The 18,543-nt window shown below is 42.5% G+C and overlaps 1 protein-coding gene across 1 annotated transcript; it reads left to right on the forward strand.

Moving 5' to 3' along the window:
* The first annotated feature begins 985 nt into the window (after positions 1-985).
* On the forward strand, positions 986-13,923 carry LOC147818399 (CD5 antigen-like). The gene is made up of 5 exons (XM_087177330.1): positions 986-2,095; positions 7,328-7,609; positions 9,410-9,742; positions 12,088-12,170; positions 12,293-13,923. Exons 1-5 carry the CDS (start codon positions 1,696-1,698, stop codon positions 12,410-12,412), a joined length of 1,218 nt encoding a protein of 405 aa, XP_087033456.1. The 5' UTR covers positions 986-1,695; the 3' UTR covers positions 12,413-13,923.
* Positions 13,924-18,543: the final 4,620 nt, after the last annotated feature.

Consider the following 18,543-nt stretch of genomic DNA (forward strand, 5'->3'; position numbering starts at 1 on the left):
GCATACAGGAGACAACAGCCTTTTTTCACTGTGTGGTATCTGCACCACTCCACTCTGTTCGCCTCTTCTGGTTTTCCATTGGGCAACACTTTTGGATAGTACCTGGTACTTGTAAACACCTCCTCTGAGTTTAAGTGAGCGGAGATGATACCAAAGGTGATGTGAGATCACAGCAGACTAATGGTTGGTCAGATATATATATATATATATATATATATATATATATATATATAATTACTGTTAGTTATTGTTCTATACTTTTAGTATGGCACCTATAGAAGAGACTGAAGCTGGAACTTGTGGATTCAAATGAGTGTATTTGAAAAAAACTGAACAGAATGAAACAACACTAGTGTTTATGCCATCACTGTCAGATACAGGTTTCCACTGCACTTTCTTCAGAGCCATAGTGGGGGCTTCCAGGTTTTCCTGTTATTCAGTCTTACTGATAGGCACACCTTCCTGTTTGACATCTGCCATTGTTCCATTGTGTGTGTCGCTTGAAGATGACGTACTGAATACTTAATGCATTGTTGCTACAGTAACGACACTGCATTGAGGGGGTACTATCTGCAGTAGAAAAAGAAGATCCTGGTAATGAAAGTTTAGAGTCAAGTTGAGTTGAGTTGGTACCATGTGGTGGGAAAATGCTAAAACACAATCTGGCAGAGAACAAAGAACACAGAACAGCGTATGGACATGTCCAACTGGTGGGAAACAGTAGGCACAGGTAGGTGGGCGGAGCAAAGGGGAGGAAGTTTAAGAGGCCGGGAAACACATGAGGACAGAAGCTGCAATGACACAAGTGGTAAGTACACATAAATAAAACAGGAAGCTGATAGTGAAAAAAGGGGTCACTGGCATACTGACGCACTGGTGTCAGGATCAATCTGAGGATATTATGCTTATCAAAGGTGTTAAACACCAGCTAAATATTGGATGATAATAGTTATATAAAGTATATAAAGTTGTCCTATAGCTGTGAAGAACTAAATAGTTTTCATTTAGCAAAGGAAGGACCTCATTGTTAAATTTGATGGAAAAATACAATGAGGCTTTGACTTCTGCTACGACTTCTTCCCTAACTTGTGTACAATTGTTTTCTGCCAACAATCCCTGCACAGATGGAGTCTGCTATTCCCCTCAGCTCCAGGTCATAGTGCCACCACCTTCCCAGGGCCTTCAGACAACAACACAAACTCAATATTATAATGTCATATAATATAATATATTCAACAATATACTCCAGGGATCCATTTCTCTGGCACAGTTGGTTTAAGATAAAATAAACTTAAAACACAATACATGGGCTCAGGTTCTGCACACAGCTACACTCATAGTGCATTCAAAATAAAACAGTCAGTCTTCATATAATAAAAAATATCAAGAAAAATAAAATGAATGCTATGCTACTTTAGGTGCTGAAAAAGCTTTTAAAAAAATGAAGATGAACGGATGTCTAACTGATCACATTAAGCTGGAAAGGTCCACTCATCAAGGATGTCCTCTCTCTCCAACCCTGTTTGCACTTTACATAGAACCTCTGACATATGCAATGAGAGGAAACAGTATTCTTCAGGGAACTGGAAAAGATAAAGTAGCGTGATACACCGATGATGTTTTGTTATACGTGGCTGATCAGGGTGTGTCACTCAACGCTCTGTTAGATCTCCTTAACATATATATAAGCCGAACATGCAAGAAATACATTTTAACAATGAAATTACAACCCATCAGAGTTTGAATGAGCTCTCTCTCTCTCTCTCTGCAGACTCTGTCAGGCTGGTGAATGGAACCAGTCTGTGTTCAGGCAGACTGGAGGTGAAGTCTAACCAGTTTAACCAGTCTAACCAGTGGTGGTCCTCAGTGTGTGACGCTGACTTTGACCAGCAGGATGCAGAGGTGGTCTGTAGGGAGCTTGGCTGTGGGGCTCCTTCAGTCCTCCAGGGGGCGCTCTATGGAGAAGTGGAGGCTCCAATGTGGACCAGAGAGTTCCAGTGTGGAGGCAATGAGTCTGCTCTCCGGGACTGTAGGAGCTCAGACTCAGCTAGAACCACCTGCTCACCTTGGAAAGCTGTTGGACTCACCTGCTCAGGTAGAAGTGGAGCTGCAGCTTTGATTGGCTTCATCTCTGTTCTAATCAAACTCACTAACCCTAACCCTAACCCTATTTTGTTATTGTTGGATAAAACTTAGTAAATGAGATTGTGCAGCCGATAAATAAGGTGGGAACAGGAGAAGAAATTATTTATAACAGGTGTGTGTAGGACCCAAATGCAGCACACAGTTCAACAAAAGCAGTTTTTAGTGACCTTTATTTTTACATAGGCCAAAACTTGAGCACGCAGATAAATAAAGAAAAAAAAACAAATCTTGCTGGAGGCTCAGGCTGAATAAGCCAGCACAGGATCACGCAGAGAAAGGCTCAAGTTACAAAACAATTCTCAAGGTCAGGAACAGAAGCCTGAGTGTTTACCAGGGTTCAGGGGAGAAAGGCAAATCAGGGACACACAGGTTCAGCAACAAGGAATCAGTCCAAGAAATGCTGGAGAGTCTCACATGGAGAAAAGCGAAGAACAATCTGTGTAAAATGAGTGGAAGGCTGGGGTTTGTTTACTGGGTGGGTGTCATCAGGAGTAGCTGTGTGATCAGGTGAATGGAGTTGGCTTGATGAGGTGACGGTGGCTAATGCAGGGAGCTGAAGGAGAACAGGGCAAATGGAAAATTAATGACTGGGAGCTGGATGACAGGGAATGCTGAAGTGAGTCAGGTGACCTTACATGCAGAACTGTGACATCATCACAAACTGTGTTAATGAAAAGTAAACACCTGATACTGTTCAAAATCTAATTTAATCAAAATTTAAGAATAAAAAATCCAAAGACTGGACTGACATTTTTATGCCATAAGGTAAAATATTACCTATATAATAACCATTTAAAACATTTAAACACTAAAATTGCCTTTCTACAGGAAACCCACCTCTAGCCATCAGACCACCTAAAACTCTGCAGAGGGTGGGTAGGCCAGCTCTACCACTTTTAGTAAGGCCCAGGGGGTTGCAATTCTTTTTCACAAATCAGTACCATTCTCTGTGTCATATCAGACCCCAATGGGCGCTTTATTATCATTACAGGCAAAATGTGTGGCAACAACCTGACATTGGTGAATGTGTATGGTCCAACTTGGGACAATGAATACTTTATTTTCTCTCTTCCTGATTTAAATTCTAGCCAGCTCATTATTGGAGGTGATTTTAACTGTTGTCTTGATCCTTCAGTTGACCGTTCATCTAACAAGCCCTGTGCCCTGTCTAAATTCAATTATTGGTGAGGAATATGCAGTTATGGTTATGTGGCATTTTTTCAACCCCAATCTCCTCTGTCAGCTCATGCTCCTACCAGTCCTATAGTAATATCAGATCAGGCAACTGTCTTAGTTGATTTCTCTCTTCCTGGTAGGTCGCTGTCATGATCCCCCTGGTGCTTTAACTCGCTACTACTCAGAAACCCTGATTTTATTAAAAATATTAACAGTTACATTGATCTTTTCATCTCCACTAATGTTAACCCACATGTTGCATCAACATGTGTAAAGATGTGAGGAGAAATCATTTCTTATTCTGCTTACCAGAAAAAGATCACTTCTGAAAAGAGAACTTTTCTCTCCAGGCTTTATCAGAACTGCAGACATTTGCGGAATCACCTGACGCAGATCTTATCAAAGAACTACTCACAAAAAAGGCTGAGTTTGACCTTCGGGCCTCCAATGAGGCAACAGAATTGTTAATAAGGAAGCACCATAATTATTATGAGTTTGGAGAAAAAAAAAGTAAGATACTTGCTGACCAAATTCAACAGTCCTCTTCATCACATAATATCCCTCAGATTAAGACTGCAGATAGTATAACTATAAATCCCCAAACTATCAACTGAATCTATCAACTATGAATTCCTATTATTCCTTATATACTTCTGAGAGCTCATCTGATGAGGCACAATATGAAACGTTTTTAGGTCTGTAAACATCCCTTCTATTGATTCTGAAACATCTTCTCGGTTGGAGGAACCCTTCACAGTTGCTGAAATTAAATGTGCTCTAATGTTAATGCAGAATGGAAAATGTCCAGGCCCTGGTGGCTTCCTTGCCGAATTTTAAAAGACATTCGCTGACACATTGGCCCCACTGTTGCTAAATATGTTTAAATCTCTCTTATATTAAAAAAAGACAAAGATTCCCTTCTTTGCAATAACTTTCACCCTATCTTTGCTTTGTGCGGATGTCAAACTATAAGCTAAAATGCTTACAAAGCGTTTGGAGTCTATTTTGACAACAATTATTTCCACGGACCAGACGTGGTTTGTTAAGGACAGACTCTCCTTTCACAATGTCAGACTGCTAATGGATACATTATACTCACCTTCCTCTTCTGATTCCCCAGAAAAGGTCATTTCTATGGACGCTTCAAAGGCGTTTGACCATGTGGAATGGCCCTTTTTGTTTCATGCACTAAAAGGATTTCATGGATTAAGCTTTTATATGCATCCCCTCTAGTCTGCGTCTGCACAAACAATGATTATTCAGATTATTTCCCTCTCAAATGTGGCACTTGGCATGGTTGCCCACTTTCTCCACTTCTGTTCGATATTACCTTTCGAACCCCTGGCAGTGGCCCTCAGATCTAGCCAGATGCTGGGTATTTCAAGGGGGGGGTTTTAACGTATTTCAACCTATGCAGTGCAGCATACTTGGCGTGACATGGCACAGTGTTGCGGTCAAAAAACTATGTGCCCACTCCGTCTGGCAACACCTGTCCTTCAATGAAAGGTTCCTACCTATATTGTGTGATGCAGAATAGTGACACCCACTGGCCCAACAGGAATCCCACATACATTTATAACAGAAAACGCTCCTATGTGTAGCTTTTCTCACATTGCTAGCGCGGCGTGTTATTCTGATGCACTAGAAATTTCCTCGTCCCCCCTCTCATACTCATTGTGTTTCTTAATAGGACTAGTTGTTAAATATCCCTAAATATCAGCACGACAATTGAATGGGTTGGAGTACTCTTGGATGGGGTGGAATTTGGCCAAGATCGCGGGGTGCCACCAGTACGACACATCGTCAGTTGTGTGCCCCAACATCATTAGGTGTTTCGGCCACTTATCACAAAACATCCCTACTTCCTTCAGGAGCCTTGTGGTGGAACTGGCTACAAAGCCTCTGCAGCCCACCTCCACTGGCCACACCTTCACATTCCAGCCCCGCCCCTCTGCTTCAACTGCTAGGTTGGCATACCGCAGCCTCTTCCGTTGGCTTCTTCCCATGGGACTGTAAGCTCAACGATGAAGACACGGTGGCAGGACTTGGACCAGAGGACCAGGTCTGGGCGCAGGTTGGTCACCGCAATTTCGGGTGGGAAAGTGAGCCTCTGGCTGAGGTCTACCCGCATTTCCCAATCCCGAGCTGCATTCAGTGGGCCTGAGTTTGGCAGTGATGGCTTGGTCCTCTGTTTCTCCCCTTCCCGGATGAAGGTTGACTTCCGTGGGAAGGTAGTCTGGGCATTTAGAGGTATGGCGTTGGTGGTTACCCTCTTGTTCTCAAGTTCAGCAGCCAAGCATTTCAGCACCTGGTTGTGGCGCCAGGTGTATCTTCCCTGCGTTAGACTGGTCTTGCAGCCAACCAAGATGTGTTTGAGGGTTGCTGGGGCTGCACACTGGAGACAGGCTGGGTCCTCTCCATACCAGAGATGTAGGTTGGTTGGAGAGGGCAGGACATCATGTGTGGTTCTAATGATGAAGCTTAGCCTATTAGACTCCATGCTCCAAATCTCGTTCCACATGATTTTCCTCCTCTCCACGCCCTCCCACTTCATCCAGCGGCCTTGCTGGGCTTGGGAGACTGCCTTGGCACACCTGGCTGCCTCCTCCTGGTGGCGCACCTCCTCCACCACCATGTGCCGCCATTCGGTTGGAATAGCCTTTTGCCATGTGGGTGTTGATGCTTCCAAGCCGAGGCCCCCTCTCCCATGTTGGACATGCCCCACTATGTCCCAGTGTCTGAGGGCGGTCTTTGCCACCGCTACAGCTGCAGATGGCTTCCATTTCCTCCCTAGGATTGCTAGGATTGGAGCAGCACCTCTGACGAATGGATCTCGGGGTTCTGTGAGAGTCATTTCCAGCCTTGTTTTGGCACTTTTGTACTCCTCCACCAGGCTTGAGATTGGTAGGGAGAGAGTTCCATTGCCATACAGGCCTATGCTGGTAAGGCATCTCGGCAGTCCAAGCCACTTCCTCACTTGGGCATTCACCAGTCTCTCCAGCCGATTGGCATGGGATAGGGTGACCTCATAAATGGAAATTGGCCACATGAGACGGGTTAGCAGCCCAAATTGAAAGCACCACAGCTTCAGCTTCCCAGGGAGAGCAGTGTTGTTGATCTGCTTGAGGCCACTATCTTCGAGTTTTTGAGTTCTGCGCTATACCATCGGCCGAGGCTTTTGATAAGCTTCTCCAGAACTGTTGGTATTGGCTCGTTGTTGACGTGGAACCTCTCATTGACGAGCTGGCCTTTGACAATGGAAATACTGCGGGATTTGCTGGGTTTAATCTCCATTCGTGCCCATTTGATGTTTCCCTGGAGCTTATCCAGCAGGCGTTTGGTGCATGCATTTGTTGTTGTAATTGTCGTCATGTCGTCCATGTACGCCCTGATTGGGGGAAGACGCAGTCTGCTCTTCAACCGTTCCCCTCCAACCACCCACCTGGATGCTTGAATAATGAATTGGATGAAAGATGCCCTATATTTTTTGAAACTAGAAAAAATGAAACACTGTCTCTGTGGCTCTGATGTTAAATGCTCTATAATCTCCCTTCTTAGATCATGTCAGGTCCCTCCAAGTGGACGCTGTCCCCATTGACTGATGGGCCCCCCACTGTACTAATACTGGTAGCACAGAGTTTGTCTGTTTTCTTTTCTTTTTGGAATGTACTTTTGTACTTTGTTTCTGTTTTATTTGTTTAATTATTATATTTTTTTTCTTACTTGTGGTTGTATTGTTGCAGTGAAAGTCGTTTTTTCTTCTCTTCTTTATTTTGGTCTATGTATGTACGACACACTAGAACTCCTAATCCTTCCTCTGCTTCACTTTTTAGTTTTTAGCAGTTGTGTCTAATCTTGTGTCTGTTATTATATACTGGCTTGTAGTGAGAGAGTTGATGAATCATGTAACGTTGTGTGGAGAGGGGAGGTGTAATAAGCTGCAGCTGCAGCTGAACTGACAACTAATAACTTGACTTGTGTCACTGATGACTCTCTTTGTGTTCAGAGCCTGTCAGGTTGGTGGGAGAAGCCAGTCGCTGTGCAGGTACACTGCAGGTGAACCGAGGAGAGTGGAGACCAGTGGATGACGATGGCTGGACCCTGAAGGAAGCAGCTGTAGCCTGTAGAGAGCTGGACTGTGGCTCTGCTGTTTCAACAAGGAGAGGAATGGAGTCCTCATACAGCTCTGTATGGAAGATCAACACTGACTGTGTTCATTCTGGATTTACCCTGAGGGATTGTTCATCATCAGCTTCCCCTTCCGCCATCCTGGAAATCACCTGTTCAGGTAAGTCCATCAGTGACTAATATTTCCAGTATTCCTCAGTGACAGTCAGTAGTCTCCACTGCTTCAAATGTGACAATCTGCACCGTAAAGCAACCTGCTGTGGGTCACTCACAAACCCAGCAGCTCCCACAGCCCTCACTCACACCCCCTTTACCAATAATAACTACAGTCGAAGATAAAAGCAGTTTGGTGCCACTCACGACTCCCACAGGGAGAGTTTATCCCCAGCAGAAGCTCATCTCGTCCTGGAAATGTGGCAGACAGGTTTGTGGTCGTTGTTCACCAGCTCTGTGTCCCCTCCCCTCATGGTGAACCTCTCAGACAGTTTTCCACAACAGCAGCTAACTGCAACACACCAGGAGGAAAACAGGGTTTGTGGCAAGAGGCCGACTCTTGTGTTTTGGTGGACCAATGTTTGACTGAGCTCAGTTCCTTACACTTCATTTTGGTTTGTGATGAAGAATCAGCACCACTTTGTGATGAGGCTCCGTTTATAAAGGCTCTATACGCTGTAATTAATGGCTTCATGTCTTTCTGTCTCTCTGATGGACTGTTTGACCAGTGATCTTCTGGAAAACAGCTGCAGAACATCCTGACAAAACTCCAATTAGAAACCTATGATTAAACATTCAGCCAATCATGTCTCGTTTACAGACTTGCTGATTTGAGGTTATCAAGGTTTAACTCTGGGTTTTCAGTCTTATGACAGTAGTTCACTCATTACCGGGGTAAATCACCATGGTAACTTGCGCTGATCTCCTCACCTGCTCCATTGAAGGTTAACTTCAGAGGATCAGATCAAAACCTGTCAACATGCAAAATAACTGACCAATCAAATCACTGGAAAAACCAAGTCATCATTCCTACAGGATCCTGACAGGGACAAAAGAGTTAACAATAAAGTGATCAATAATAACGATCAGTAGATATAAGATATAAAAAGTCTGAGGAATAGTTTTCCTGTTTGGGTCTTTCCATGTGTCCACTCTGGTTTTAAAACAAAGCTTCTAAAAAAAGAGTTTATCACGCTAAATAAATAGCCTTTATAATAACTATTATAACTTCATTTTAATTGAACAGATATTGGATTCCTGACACTGATGAAGCTTTTACTCTCTTCTTCATCACTGCAGCTCAGAACAACATGAGGACACTCTGTGACCACAACTGGAAATAAAAACTAAACCTCTGATGTCTTTGATTAGAACAATTAACACACTTAATGATTTCCATGATTATAATACATTTCAGTCGTTCTGACTCATCAGACATCAACTACTTCTCTTTCTCTCCTCTCTGCAGCAGAAACAGTCTGACATGAACTTTAGCTGTTTTATCTGCATCACGTGTTCATAACAGTTTGTTCATCATCAGACTGAAGAGAGAAAATACTCAGACATAATGATAATTCATGCACTTATTTACAATACATCTTTAATCTGACATTGACAGAAATTATATTTAGACATGGAAATAATAGTTTTTTATTCCAGTCATGTGATCATGTTGTTCACATTTCTCCTTGTTGAACATCACTTTTGGACGTTGCTATAACTGAACTTACCGGCAAGTATCAGCGTTTCTTCTCATATCATATTAAGTACCGACTTCATTCACGGTTCAGACGAACTCTTTGAAATGAACGTGCTCGTAGCTGGACAGGTAAACCCAGAGTTAACTGAGCCTGTTGATAAGCAGCTTCGTAGTACAGGTTAACAGGACAATGTTAGGTTCAGTTAACACTGACTGCTTCGTAGCACAGACCTCTGCTGGTTCAGCCAATCATCTCTTTGTTTACAGACCTGCTGGTTCAGCCAATCATCTCTGTGTCCTCCTCCATGGACGGGGTCTCCGAGGCCCAGCAGCAGGGAAATTTAAGTGTATTCATGGGCTCTGACTTCAGCATCAGCTGCTCCATCCAGCCACAGTACCCAGGAGGCTTCTTCCAGCTCACCTTCACCTCCCCCGGCACAACGCACAACTACAACCAGCCGGCTGTCAATCACTCCGCCCATTTCCTGTTTCCTGCTGCACAGCCCGCCCACCAAGGAAACTACAGCTGTGTTTATCACATCTACGTTTTTTCTCATAACTTCTCCTCTGAGAGCCGTCAGCTGTCCTTCACTGTCTCAGGTGAGTTGAAGCACAGAGTCCAGCTCAGGTGCAAAACATTGAAAAGTCGTCAGACACCAGGTCCAGCACCAGGACTTATGGGAGCTGAGACAGAATTACAAGTGTAAACTATTTTTGTTGTTATTGAACAGTAAAATTTTCTTCTCATGTTGGATTACCTAATGGACAGACTGGGGACGGACCCAGGGGCCCGAAAGGTTCAGGGGCCCGTGGACCTGTGTGTCTGTGTGAAGTGACTAGTAATTAGTCATAGAGCCACAAAATGACCACAAAGAGATGCTAACAACCACGACTGGTGTGAGAGACAGGGAGAGAGACAGAGAGAGAGACAGAGAGAGAGAGAGACAGACAGACAGACAGACAGACAGACAGACAGAGAGAGAGGGACAAACAGATGGAGAGAAAGAGACAGAGGGACAGAGAGAGAGAGATTTTTTTTTTTAAACACCTTTATTTTCCAATAAATAGATCAATATTAACAGAACATAATCCTCAGATTAAACAAAACAACGAACATGGTTTATAAAAGAGTTAAAAATCAGCTTCCCCTCAACAACAGAACAGAGAGCTGCAGTGAAACACCACTGAGACAGAAAACCATCAACATTATTCATGAGTGAATAAAATCTGAACTTAAACACTGACAGCAGCTCCCCACCTGAAACACCTTCCACTCCACTCTTCCTGCTTTTATAATGGACAGTTTGGCCTGTCCCACTACAAAGTTCAACAGCTGCCACTTCTTTGCATTTTCTTTTTTGTAACCAGCACCAAAAATAAAAGCAGTTTCACACCAACTCTAACCGCAGTTTAAAAAGACAGTTTTCAGAGTTTCAAACAGAACTTCAAGTCTTTTACATTCCAGGAAACAGTGAAAAACAGTTTCAGGTTCCTGACAGAAAGGACATTTAACGGACACTGTGGGATTGATTTTAGAAACCAAGCTGTTGACAGCCAGCGCTCCCTGCAGGATTCTGCACTGCAGATCACCTGACCTCTTGTTTAAAGGCGGTTTATAAAACAGCCTCCACACCAGTTTACAGCGATCCTGCACCTTTACTCTGCCTCTCCACACATTGCCTGTTCTCCCACACAACTTTCTCTTGTTCAAAGTTTGAACACAATATTTATACAGAGCTTTCCCGTTCAACATGTAGAGGTCAGCATTTTTATATACCAACAATGGTCCCGTCAGTCCAGTGTGGTCTATTTTAAGACCCAGTTCAGGGAAAGGATCCCTTTCATCAGGAGTGTCTATTCCAGAACAATAGTCCTGTAGCATTTCCATTTCTTCACTATTCAGTCTTTTAGTCCATGTGTTCAAAATGTCTCTGGTGTGACCATGTGACTTCAGGCCCAATAGAGAAGCTACTGCCTCCGTGTTGTTGAGTCCTGGACCTGCAGCGTCCACTATGCGTCTCAACTTCACTGTCCCAGCTGAACACAAACGCTGGGTGAGACCAGGTCTACTGTTGTCCTGAACATCCAATCGGGCCCCGTGGATTAGAGGCTCCTCCAGGAGCCAGTACAGTGAAGCTGCAGGTTTCACTCTGTTCCATTTAAAGAGAGTCCATGCTCTAAAAAATCCCTGATAAAATGGATTCAGATCACACAGACGTATAAAACTACAATTTATTAAAAACAAAGATGCATCTAAATCCAGACCTGCCACTCCCCTTAAAATGATGCTCATGACTGGTTTCCATACCACGTCATCATTGCATGTGAGGTAACGTTGGATAAACTGTAGTCTAAAAGCTGCGACTCTGCTCCCCAGGTGTACCAACCCCTGCCCCCCCTCTTCCTTCGGCAGGTAAAGTACACTCTGGAACCCAGTGCAAATTATCCCAAAAAAAATGAACCATAATGGTCTGCAGTTTTTGCAGCAACCCAGCAGGGGGCTCTGTACATTTTAACCTGTGCCATAGAGTTGATGCCACTAAGTTATTAATGATCAGAACTGTTCCTCTGTATGACATGTGAGGTAACAGCCACCTCCACTTGGCCAGCCTCCCCTCCACCTTAGGGTTAGAAAGTGCATAGAGCATACCAGACATCGGGCAGCCTTGTCACTTTAAAAGGTTTACACAAACCACCATTCATTTTCAGTACACTCTCAACGTCCTCGTACAAAACCTTAATCTTGGCAATGAAACCAGGGCTGAGGCCGAACCTTGGAGACATGTCTGTCTGTCTGTCTGTCTGTCTGTCTGTCTGTCTGTCTGTCTGTATCATGAGTGAACAGAGCGAATCAGACGACCTTATTCTCTAAGAACTGACTCAAACAGCCACATGTTAAAATGATGTCATGTGATCTAATGTGATGACTGAATGTGTGTCATCAGATCCAACAGGTACTATCATCAGACTGGTCGTCCTGCCACTGAGTCTGTTGTTGGTGATCGCTGTCATCTGTTTCATCCTTAAGGTACCGTACACATCTTTGTTGACCAGAGGACTGTCTGACATGAAGCACTCAGCTTGTGAATATTGAACTGAATAGAGGAGTGATGCACTAACTCACATCTGTGTGCTGCTATGTCTCTCCAGGCCACCAGGGGGCAGAAGCCAGTTCCACAGGAGACCAAAGAGCTGGATTGTTATAACCTGGGTGTTTCCAGAGCTGAAGGAGGGCCGGCTGAAGAGGAAGGAGTCCAGGCAGCAGAGTAGAGTAGCAGATTTCTCAGCTGACACACAACTGTCCGTCAGCTCAGTCAAGTATCTGACATTTTCACAGACATTCGCTTTAGAGTATCACTGGAATCCCTGCAGGAAAACTACTGAGGGAGAAAATCATCTGTGGTGTTAATCTCTCAGTCTCATGTGATGAGTTATAATACTGATTTACAGGTTTAGAGACTGAAAGTAAAGTGAGGATGCTTTCACCTCTGTAGTGTAGATGTGAAGACATAGCTGCCTAAATCCCATTGGCAGCTGCCATAGCAACCAATGTCCTAGTAGGGACCCACCCTCAGAAACAGAATAGCAGAGAGAGAGAGAGAGAGAGAGAGACACAGACAAAAAAATTCAAAACTTTCAAATATGAACCCCAGAGGAGAAAGTGTCAGTTCTTCTGAAGGAGCAGCAGCTCCTCTGCAGCTAAATATGTCTCTGCCTGCCACAGCCTGAAGGCCTCACAATAACATCCCCATTGACACACATCAGTATGATTTTAAATCTAAATCTGTATCAATATTCAACACGTTTAATCATTACTGTATTGTATGTGTATATATCATTTGTAAACTGCTTTGGCAATAACATGTTTTTGTTCATGCTAATAAAGCTATTTTGAATTTGAATTTGAGATCAGTGGAGGAGGTAAACAGCCACAACAAACAGCCAGTGTGTCAGTGTCAGTCAGTTACTGTCTTGTCTAAGGGGGACGGAGGGTGTGAGAGTGTACAGTGTGACCAATAGAAGCTGCACACATGCATAGATGTGATGTGGTTCCATGAATAACTTTATATGCACATGTAGTAAATATGACTTAGTATAGTGTTAAATATGGTCTAATGTTTGCTAACTGCTCATATCATCATTGATAAGGATCAAGCTTCAATAAATAGTTTTTTTGCTCATAAATAAATTCTGGTTAAGACATGTGGGTCTCCTGAAACTTCTTCCATCAGCTCACAAGACTTCACCACAGTCAGGACCCCTCCCTCCACACCTTTCCTCCGTTAGAAGAAAAAGATCTGTGTCACATCATTTCTGAAACTGACGGTCTGACATTCACCCACAGCGTGTGTCCCATAGCCAATTGGGTTGAATGTTGTTTAGTAAAAGTTTTCAGTCCTGTTCGGGTTTGAAACCAGTTTAAGCCTGGTTTAAAATCTATTTCCAATTTGGAGTGGAGTCGAGCTTTTACTGTCTTCTTATATTATTATTAATAATCTTGGATTAGGAGGTTCAGTTTTAAAGAGAGTTAAGGTCCTGAAATTGTTTTTCCAATTTGCAGTGTAGTCAAGATTTTGTTTTTGTCACTGTACAATTCCCTTGAGCAGGGTTTTAGATTTCTGACTTACCTCCTCTCTAATGTTTGCCAGTACACGACTTTTATTGTTGTTTTATTGTACGTTTTAAATTTTGATTTGGAGGTTCTGATTTAAAGAGTGTTAGGATTCAGATCAGGTTTTGCTGGGTAATAAATTTTATCTCCAATTTGGAGTGGATTTTGATTTTGTGTCATATCTTGTAATTCTCCGTAACAGGATTTTTAATTTCTGATTGACCCTCTATTCAGCTTAGTTAGTCACAGATCGTTTTCAATCACGGCTGAGAGTAAATTCATGTATTTATTGTACACTGTAGTTTCTTCCACTGGCCACCAGGGGTCAGCAGTGTTGTTCTTTTACCTGGTGGCTCTGTCAGGTAATTCATCTTTCCTGTTCCTGATTGTTACACTGTGCTACACTGGGAACAGACACAGAGGTAAATACATTTTGAAACTGTGACTTGGCTTCTGTTGAGATGAACCAAAGCAGAGACACAGTCGTGAGATTCATGATGCCTGAATGATGGTAGCAGGACGGACCATCCATCATGTAACCTGAAGTTCTCCTCACAGTGAGGGTGTAATCTGTGGCTGATCAGGTGAGGCACTGGAAAAGGACTTCACTTTGAAGCAGTACAGCTCATTTGGTCAAAGAGAGGATGGGATCACTTTGGGTGCATTATAAAGTCGTACATGTTCAGAATTTGGGAGCAGTTTTTCAATAAAATAAAATCCCAATTCAATTGAGTAAAACATGTTAATAATAGCAATGATGTTGCAATATTTATTTTACAGGCATACAGTACATGAATCACAATTCAGCAACTTAAGTAACACATAACATCATATAACCACAAAAATAGTATGGAGGAGGAGATTATTTGTTCTAGAGCCGGGGCTAAGCTAAAGGCTAGGAGATGGAGATATAAGCCTTTTTTTACCATCGATCCTCATGGGAAATGTCAACTCCCTGGCTAACAAGTGTGATGAACTGGAGGCACTTGTGAAGAACCAGCGAGCATATCTTGAGTGTAGTCTCATTGGTCTTAGGCCTGAGTCAGCCTGGGGGTAAGGTTTCTTAAAAGGACTCTGTCTTTGTTTTTGTGAAACAGTCTTACTTGAATTAGACTGATCTATGTGCAAAATTAAGACTGGACCAACACTACAGACCAGTCTGAAATATCTTTGTTAAAGTAGCCCCAGCTGTGACGCCGGCCCATAGTTAATTATTACATTAGTAGTCATACGCCAGACCACACACATCTCGGAAGTAAGCCATTTGGATCTCAGTTACACACCTATAATGAGCAGTTATCCAGGGACCATATCCAGGACTTTGTTTTGCCATGATGACAAATACACAGACTCACTAGGTGAAAACAATTCTAGGGGTGGTAATGATGGAGTTTTATTACATCTGATTAAATAATTAGATCAGTCTAATTACATATTCATTAAGTTTGATGTAAATAACATTATTAGAATCCTGGATTTCAGTACACTGTTTAGACTGCACTTATATAGTTCTTTACACAACAAGCCACATTCACCCATTCACACACATACAGTGTTTTTCTAGTGTACGCACACACTCAAACGCCAATCTTACATATAATCAACTTCAAGTCAAGTCACTGTATTTCTAGAGCACATTTAAATACAGCTTGAGCTGACCAAAGTGCTGTTCAAAGGGCAGTTAAAATAAACAAGGTAGCCGGTAAAAGAAATGGATACAGTACATAAGAGACAATTATAATAACCCAAACAAGTAGACAACAAGAAGCAAATACTCAGTTTGAACATGATACTGGACGAGGAGGTTAGTGAGCTAAAAGGCCAGTGAATAAAAATATGTCTTTAAACTGGATTTAAAAATGGAGAAGGGAGGAGCACATCTGATATCAGGCTGCAGGAGGTTCCATAGTTTTGGAGCTGCAACTGCGAAAGCTCTGTCACCTTTCAGTTTTAGGCAAGCTCATGGGACATGTAAAAGGAATGAACTTTGAGATCTGAGAGATCTTGCCGCTGAGCGCCAGTGGATGAGATCTGAGATGTAAGGTGGGGCCTGACCATTGAGAACCTTAAAGGTCATCAGCAGGGTCTTAAACTGAATTCTGAAATGAACAGGAAGCCAGTGATGGGTGGCTAAGACTGGGGTGATGTGCTTACGTTTTTTAGTACCAGTCAGAATCCTAGCAGCTGCATTCTGGACCAACTGTACCCCAGATAGTGAAGTTTGAGGAAAGCCTAAATACAGAGAATTGCAATAGTGCAGTTGAGTAGCGATAGAGGCGTGGATTACATTTTCCAGGTCATTGAAGGACAGAATCCGTTTTGTGAGGTTTGACATTTGGGATGAGGTGGTCAAGCCTACTGGCCAGGTGGGTTCTGGATTTAGAGGGGCCAAATATACTTCAGTTTTGTTAATGTTTAAGCGAAGGAAGTTCTTTGCCATCCAGGCCTTGATGTCCTTGAAACACTCCAGGAGAGGCTGAAGGGAGTCTGTAGATTTTAGCGGGAGGTAAAGCTGTGTATCATCAGCATAGAAATGTCAGGAGATGTTATGTTTCCTGATGATGTTTCCAAGGAGAAGCATATGCTGAATAGGACTGGCCCATAGGATGGAACCCTGGGGAACCCCACTGGTGACAGGGGCAGAGGAGGAGGACAACTGGTCTATAACCACTGAAAATGTCCTGTGTTTGAGGTAGGATCCAAACCTAGAAGTGATGTAGGGCAATATGGGTTTCAGTATATCTTGTTTGATATGCAGACTGTAGGAGCCAGGAATCAAACCACCGACTTTTCGATCGGGGGACGACCCGCTCTACCTCCTGAGCCCCCTTGTCTAAATTCTGTTTCAGAAGCCTCCATCCAACACCACCAACACTTAAATAATGCTGCCACACTGATAGCTCATCCCAACAAACACAGGCCATTAAAGCTTAATGTAATTGTGGTTTTGCAGTGTGGCTGCTGAGCTGCCCTGTCCTCGCCTCCATTATGCAGGTGGTGATGGACGCTGTGGCCATCAATCAGCAGATAACCCAAGCTATTTCCAGACAGGGGAGATTAGAGGGATTAACACGGGAGAGGGTGAGAAAACCACTCATCTTACACACCGGCGCTGTAAGCTCTGCTGTCCACACAATGTGAACGTTGCTGTTGACAGAAAGTCATTCTGGCCTCAGAAACCCTTCACTGAAGTTGCCTGCAGACTGACTTACCACAGACAAAAGTGTTAACCTCTTTGTGGTTAATCTGTGTTAACCACAAATCAAAGCGCCAATGACAATTTGTGTCCTTGACATCTGTTTTTTTTCTGTCTATGAAGCCACAGACCAATCACATCCGTCACAAATACTGTATCCAGGCAGAATGTGCTGTTAGAGGTGAACTGTATTGTCTCAGTGGGAGTGAAAAGTACTTTGCAATAGGGGACCTGCTGTCTGGTGGTGTTTACTGTAAACACAACCTGCTGCAGACTGAGTCGTGTGTATATGGAGCATGTCACCCCTTCTCTGCTGCTTTGCATCTTTGAACCGTTTTAATTGTCTGGGTGTTGTGCCAAACTACTCTCTGTCAGATTTTCATTTCCCTTTGCAGAAATCAAAATAAATGTTGCAGGAGCTTTGGCGGGAGGGTAGGGTTTTGGCAGGACAATCTTTACATTATAGAACCCTTTGTACCTTTGTAACACAAATATAAAATAATCCTATTAGTTAGAAAACCATGCATGGAAGCATGGAAAGGCCATGAGAAATTTTTTTTTTAGAAATTGAATTGAGAAATTGAATACACACCTGTAAAAGTTCACCACTACAAAGAACTTAATGTTGAATTTTAAATATTTGACTTTTAGAACCATCTGTCTAAATCTAAGTAGTTTGAATCCCACATGTAAATTTTCTTTTCTTTTTGTTGTTTTCCTGTTCTTTATTAGTGACTTTACACAACAAAAATATGTGACATGAAGGGTACATTGGACAGTCATGTAAATGACAGCAGTTATGGAGATGTACAAATGAAAAGAATATGATGTGTATGGGATATGTGTGTGTGTGTGTGTGTGTGTGTGTGTATTTTCCGAGTTTTATGTGTGATGTAGTCATATATATATCTGTGTTCTGTATCTGTCTTTTGTGAGAGGGTGAAAAGGAAAGTATAGTAGACATTAATGATGTAATATAAATATAATCGTAGGGAGAATGTAATAAAACTAAAACAATTAAAATAATAATTATAATAATTATAACATTAATATGATATCCTGTCAATGTAATTAAAATAAACAAATAAATAAATAAATCTTAAAACAAAAAATATGATAATATGATAATATGATATTATAAAATCTCAGCTTGAGCCAGAGTTTACATGAGCTGGTGGTTGGGCTCAAGCTCATGTAAACTTTCAAAATCTTTCAACTTTTTTTATCCTCACAATTCATAACGAAAAATTTGAAGCCCTAAATTTCCAGGCACTCATCTCAAATTCTTTCTTGAATCAGATGCATGAACAGAACCTGACAGCTACCATAACATCTACAGCCAACAACTGCCACATAAGTCCTGCAGGCATTTAAGGCAATGAAAATGATTGAATTGATTATATATGAATTGATATAACTCTGCCAATAAAACGCAACTTTGCATGTTGTTTATTACTAATACACATGTGAATGAGGAGATCACGAGGAAGAAATACATGTAGCCTAGGACTCTTGTTGTTGACGTTGATGCGCTGCTGCTGACATCACCTGACATGGTAGTTCAAAACTCATTAAAGCTCCTTATATGTACAC

This window comes from Seriola lalandi, unplaced genomic scaffold (genome assembly GCF_002814215.2).
Source record: "Seriola lalandi dorsalis isolate HSWRI2012SDOR001 ecotype SW California unplaced genomic scaffold, Sedor1 jcf7180002054588, whole genome shotgun sequence".
Classification (NCBI taxonomy): Eukaryota; Metazoa; Chordata; class Actinopteri; order Carangiformes; family Carangidae; genus Seriola; species Seriola lalandi.

What these genes read in the sequence shown, in the direction of transcription:
- LOC147818399 (XM_087177330.1), top strand. Translation starts at nt 1,696, where the DNA reads ATGCAAGAAATACATTTTAACAATGAAATTACAACCCATCAGAGTTTG. An exon ending in CCTGGAAATCACCTGTTCAG is followed by an intron (nt 7,610 to 9,409) that starts GTAAGTCCATCA and finishes CTTTGTTTACAG; the next exon opens with ACCTGCTGGTTCAGCCAATC. An exon ending in GCTGTCCTTCACTGTCTCAG is followed by an intron (nt 9,743 to 12,087) that starts GTGAGTTGAAGC and finishes GTGTGTCATCAG; the next exon opens with ATCCAACAGGTACTATCATC.